At 42.7% G+C, this 6,277-nt stretch overlaps 1 protein-coding gene across 1 annotated transcript in view; it reads left to right on the top strand.

Moving 5' to 3' along the window:
• The window catches only part of carhsp1 (calcium regulated heat stable protein 1), a 42,804-nt gene that overhangs the window by 32,086 nt on the left and 4,441 nt on the right, over positions 1-6,277 (top strand). The window contains exons 2-4 of the mRNA XM_032536923.1: positions 2,611-2,763; positions 4,461-4,569; positions 5,473-5,595. Of these exons, the coding sequence (XP_032392814.1) occupies positions 2,673-2,763; positions 4,461-4,569; positions 5,473-5,595 (323 nt within the window). The 5' untranslated portion in view covers positions 2,611-2,672. The remainder of the gene's footprint in view (positions 1-2,610; positions 2,764-4,460; positions 4,570-5,472; positions 5,596-6,277) is intronic.

The following is a 6,277-nucleotide window of genomic DNA, read 5'->3' as shown; positions in this document are numbered from 1 at the left end:
TGAAATGTACTATAACCAGCATGCACAGCATTTGCTTCCTTCCTTCCTTAAATATGAGCCATAACTGACACCTGTTTCTCCAGAGTCAATCACCTCACTAACTGAACACAACATTGCTATTATTTTGACCATGACCCTTTCAATTACAGATTCAATTGCACAGAATGAGCAGCATGCATGTCATGACTGTTGGGTCTGGGTCACAACCAGCCTATGTAAGCAGAAATGGCGTACGTGTTTATTTGCATGTAGAGCAGGGAAGTGAGATCCAATCACAAATGGTCCCTCAAGATGCATTTGGAGACACATTGTGCTGTCAGGTGGGAACACCGTACCTAAATCTGTCCCCTTGTGATTGGATCACACAGATGGGATTTTAATACTAGGTGAAAATGCGGCCTAAGTGAGAATGTGTATGTGTGGATTGTCAGTCCCAGCCCTGCTCTCGTCCAGCCGGAAGCATGCTGTCCAGAGAGGCTGTGATTACATTACCATCATGTCTATCGAGTTAAGATGGATCAGTTGCTATGCTCACTCTGCTCTGTGCTTTGAAACTATAAAATGTATTCAGGCTCCTGTTGCTGACGTGTGTAGCTGCATGAATGCTCCACAAACCTTTCTGGATGAATGTAATCTTAATAAAACTCAAATGAAAAGAGTCAGTTAACATCTGTAAGCCCGGTGCTTACAGTTCTTGTGCTTGATTTCCTCCATTTGTTGCTATTACTCATCCTTGTCCATTATAAGAAACACTGGTGACTCTAACAGAGGTGTAACGTTACGTGTGGCCGCTGTTGTGACTCTTGTGCCTGGGTCTGTTTCCCGATGGTTCAGTAAACTACCGTTAGCGTCCTTAGCACCGGAGTTGAGTGCTGACCGGGATGGTTGCTAGCTGGCTGGGGGTTGACTGGGGATGTGTCCGAGGGCCGGGGCTGTAATGATAGTGGATGGCTGCTAGCTGGCTGGGGGCTGACTGGGGATGTGTCCCCGGGCCGGGGCTGTAATGATAGTGGATGGCTGCTAGCTGGCTGGGGGCTGACTGGGGATGTGTCCCCGGGGCTGTTGTCAGCTCTCATGCCGACTAAAGCCTTGCAGCGCCGGGAGACTGAGGCAAAGACTGGGTGGGCTAGCTATTTAAATTACCATTAGATTAATCGACTATCTATACAGTTAACATTTGTGGGTTAGCTAGCCCAGAGTTGTTAACCATGGTCAAATGCTCCTGGCATTTACCAGTACCTCATGCTGATGTGAAGTTAACTCCGCTGTCTGTCCCTCATCATGAAAGCTCTGGGAGTTTTTGCATTTTTCTGTATCAGTCTCAAGAGACTTGGCCCTCTTTTCTTTTACTTTTTCCCATCCACCTTTCTCCTTAAGGTTTCTGCTAGCCATTCTGCCGGCGATTTGATTTTGCCCTGCAGCTCAGGCTGAAAAACTCTACCCTTTTCTGTCCTGATCAAGGCTGATTTCAGAGAACTGATCTGCTCCTGTTACAAATCTGCATCTTCGGCCTACTAGTCATAAACTAGGCCGAATCTTCTTCCTCGTTTTATTTTTTCAATTTATATATATATATATATATATATATATATATATATATATATACATACACGTAGTGTATTAGTAATCGTATTAGCACCCCTGCTGTTGGCTGTTCATATTGCCTTATTATAATTTCTTTGTGCCGACTGCTCTGGACTTTTCCAGAACGCACAGATTGTCAGTCCGTCCCTGTGCAAGACTGTTAGAGGTGTCACAGTTTGGATTTTAAATTCAAAACGATAGAAATTAGTTTTTTTATTTGCTTATTGATATCAGAAGCAGGATTTGCATTTTTTCCAGTATATTTTTCTCTTTCCACCCCTGCCTACCGTCAGTCAAAAAAGGTTGAAATCGTGTTTTTTTTTGTGTGTTTTTTTATAGGGGACAAATCTGCCTTTTTTTAAACATTTGGGGGGACATATCCGTTGTATATCCTGTTTTTGTAAAATGGAAAATCCCCTCCCACTTGTGTCAACAACTACAGAAATTCTGAGAAATATTGATGTGAGTGCTGGACCTGGTGCCTTTGTCGTTGTTTTCTTTTATAATTGTCTAACAGCCCTCCCTCCCCCTCTCATTATTTTTTTCTTAGAGCAATATACAGTTTGATCAATGGAGGTTTTCTTTGTCTGCCTTTTGCTAATTGGTTGTCACAGCTTGTGATGTCATGAATTGAATTGAATAAATGATGATTCAAGTCCCGCGCCAACATGAATGAGGTTTTCTTTCTCTCTCAGGCCTGTCCTTAAATTGGTGTTGCCATGGTAATGAGAGTTCTGAGAATGGATCCAGCGGGGTCACTGATTCAGTGTCGTGTTTTCAAAAAACTGAACAAAGAGTGTGTGTGCGTGTGTACGTGTTCTCGTTTAATTACATTCGTTGAGTCCAAAAACCGGGAATACAGTATACTTGTGGGATCTGGACAGCTTTGTGGGGCCAAAATGGTGGACCTTACAACTTTAAAGGGCTGTTTAAGGATGTGTGTGAGAGACGTGTTTGTGTGTGGGGAATGTTGTCACCACGATCAGTTTGAAGACTCTAAATATGTCCCTGTCCTCCTCTTTCCAGGTGTTTAACGTCTTCTGCTGTGCTCCTGCTCCTCCCCGCCCTTTGACTCCACCTCTTCCGTGATGTCATCTCAGGCCACGCCCATCCAAGGGTCCCGACCAGTGACCCCTCCGCTGATCTCTGCAGGATCCCCGCAGTCTCCAGTTTCACCAGGTAAAGAATGATTCTTTATGTGCGCTGACAGTTTGACCGTATCATACTGTAACCTCTCTTAAAGGGGCACTGATTTTACACATGAAGAATAGAAATACAAAAGCCTGCATTACAAACTCGATGTGGACAGTTACCAGACAGTCAGAAAGGATCTTATAAATGATGTTATCAACTTGCATTATGGAAAAGAATCCAGCGCTTAGAGTTCATAATACTATAAGTCAAGATATCTCAGCATCTGCTACAAATTTCTGAAAATTACCTATTTTTACAAAAAAAAAAAGAATGACTCGTATAATTGAAACAGATTGACGTATTGGAATTTCACCCTTAACTTTAGATCAGCAAAGCCAGCAGATAATCGTGACAAGGTTTTTGGACAATTGTTCCAACAATCAAGTTTTTTTTTTTTTAAAGAAAATTAAGACAATGTTGAAAGATTTGACATTGTTTGAGCATTGCTGGAATGATGCAGAAACATTGTGAGATTAAAATGATGTAAGTTTTTTGACCAGGCAAAAAAATGTAAACTTGGTTGTTACAGTGCCACCTTGAGGTCAATGATTGTTTTATTTGCCTGAGTAGTTAGTGGAATTTGCAACCCACCTGCAAATTTGTGTGACTTTGGTGTCACAAACACTTTTAACCTACTTTTAGACTTTATTGTCCCCAGGGGGAAATTCTTTGTCACAAACATTGTAAGTTATGGACACAGCATGCTTACAGAGAAACAAAAATACAAACAACAGAATGACATGCAGAGAAATAACACCGAGTGATTTATCTGGGACTCTTGTTTAGGGCTGCTATCGTCTATATACACATTTAGGCGGGATGTCCCTCACCTTCCTCTTTGTTTGTGTAATTTTAAACTCCGGTGGATTTCTGAGGACTCTTACCTGCTCCCCAGATCTCTGCAGGGTAAATCCAGACACCTAGCTAGACTATCTGTCCAATCTGAGTTTTCTGTTGCACAACTAAATCATTTGAACATCCACCAAAACAAGTTCCTTCCCGATACTATTTTGTAGAGGCGCCGTTTGGCGCTTAGCAACGCCCATGACCACTGCAATTGGTTTAAAGAAATGCCAATAAACCAGAGCACGTTTTTCTCCCGGCCCAGAATGCTGTGTGGGCTCGCCAGACCCTCCTCCGCGGTGCTGTGGAGGAAGGCCTGGCAAAGCGAGAATAGGGCTGCTGTGAGCTTTCTTGCTACTCAGGGAGCTGTACCTGCGTCCAGAGGGCGGAATGGTGAAATAGCTGTTGAGTGGGTGGGTGTTGTCCTCGGCTATTGTGGTTGCGATGCGTGTGATGACCTTGAAATTGAGGTCAGACAGTGTGGGTGTGCAGAGGACCAATTCATTTAGCAGCAATGTGGGTGATAACAAAGGCGCCGTGGTGACCAAGTAACCAAGTTATATTAAGTACATTTTGTTGCTAGTACTTCTGTACTGTTAGGATTACTTGTGCAGGACCTTTTCTTGTAATGAAGTATTTCTACATTGATGTATTGGTACTTCAACTGAAGTATAGGAACTGAATACTTCCTCCAACACTGATGCTTAGTCCCTATGCTGGTGACTTGTCTGACATTGTTTTCTGGAAGTGTAGTACCGAAAGCAACACGGTATACCAGTATACTGCTGTGTTATTTGATGTATGATGTAACACATAGTTGGTTTTTTTTGTCCAATCAGAGTGCCTGCATCCTCCAGCCTGCAGACACAGAGACCGCTCTCCTTCCCCCATGAGAGGTTACCTCATCCCCAGCCCTCTGCCCACACGCAGAAACAGGACCTGCTCAGCGTTAGTACACACACACACACACACACACACACACACACAAAAAAGTGTTTTCCCCAGCCTTGTGAAAGACTAAGGTGCATGCATTTGGCGGGGGGTTAAGGTGTCCTTTTTCAATATAGCATAAATATTTTGTCTCTTTGTGGGTTTTTGGTCATTTTTGTTTACTTTGGGGTAGTTTTGGGTCTCTAAGGTCATGTGGCGTCACACAAACACATTGGCTGTTTCATACACACTGTGTATGAAACGGCCTTATGAGCCAGTGAAGTGAGTGCTGTTTATGTTCCCAGTGTAGTAAGAGAAGTTTGTTGAATGCATTAGTTTCTCATGTAGCATCTAAAATGAATTTAAAGGCCAAACAGAAGCCGGCCTTAACCAACCCAGTCAAGTTTGATTTGTCTCGTATCATTTCAACTGTTTCTGTGGGAAACTGCAACATGATCAGCTTGTCCAGATATAGACGTATCTAAGTCAGAGCATCTTCTTCGGTCTAAAATAAAAATAAAAATATGGTGATTTTTTTTTTTTTTCTACGTTTTTTGACTGGAGAAGGGGAATTAGAAGCACTTGAGGTACATCCACTTTCCGGTCCGCTTCCTCTGTTTAAAAAAAATTAGAAAATTAATGAAAAAAAGACTTTCACCAGAGAACGAGAGACAGGTTGCTTCTGTGGGGCGCTTCAATTCTTACTGGCAGAATCTGGCTGTTCCTCATAGGATTGAGAAAATGAAGAAAAACGGTGGTGCCTGCATACATTTCACATACCGTAGACGTGAAACATTCAACCATGAATTTACACCCTGTTGGCTAAGTTACATATTGTAATATCTAGGGGTGAAGTGGGGCCAGAACGAGCCGGACATGTTTTTTTCTCACCTTTCTCTCTCTCTCTTTTTGTGTGTGCAGGACGGCTCGTGCATCAGAGGGTCCGTTGTTCACTGGTGTGTGTAAATGCTTCTCCCGCTCCAAAGGCCATGGCTTTATCACGCCATCCGACGGGGGCAACGACATCTTTGTCCACATCTCAGAGTAAGTGTTTGTGTGTGTGTGTGTGTGTGTGTGTGTGTGTGTGTGTGTGTGTGTGTGTGTGTGTGGCAATTGTTTTAATGAGTACCAAAAGTCTGTCAAACTATAGAATAAAGACAGCTTTCTGAATAAAATTGTTTTAATTTACCATAATATGTTCTAATGACTAATCAGATTATGTGGTAACGATGTGAAGAGAAAGGCAAGACACAGCGGTGCATTGAGGTTATTCTGGGGGTGAAGCATGATAATGAGTGTGTGTTTTTCTTTCATTGTCTCTAATGAGGTGTGTGAGAGGGCTGCTTTTTTAATCTCTGACCTCAAACAATGTCAGAGTGTCTTGAAGTAGAGACACACACACACACACACACACACTAAAAGGGATGGCTGTAGCTGCAGGAGTGTGTAGGAAAACAGATTATCTGATGGCCTTCACCACAGTGCCTTTGTTATCACATACACACAGGCATAAAATGCATAGACGTCAGCAGTGTGCATGTGTGTGTGTGTACATGTATACAGTGGGGTATGAAAGTTTGGGCACCCCAGTTAAAAATGTGTATTAATGCTTCGCCCATTCATCCTTACAAAAGTCTTCCAGTTCTTTGAGATTTCTGGGCTGTCTCACACACTGCTCTTTTAAGGTCTATCCATAGATTTTCAATTATGTTGAGGTCAGGAGATT

This window comes from Etheostoma spectabile, chromosome 15 (genome assembly GCF_008692095.1).
Source record: "Etheostoma spectabile isolate EspeVRDwgs_2016 chromosome 15, UIUC_Espe_1.0, whole genome shotgun sequence".
Classification (NCBI taxonomy): domain Eukaryota; kingdom Metazoa; phylum Chordata; class Actinopteri; order Perciformes; family Percidae; genus Etheostoma; species Etheostoma spectabile.
Note: the sequence above shows the minus strand (reverse complement) of the source record. Positions and strands in the feature narration are given on the sequence as shown.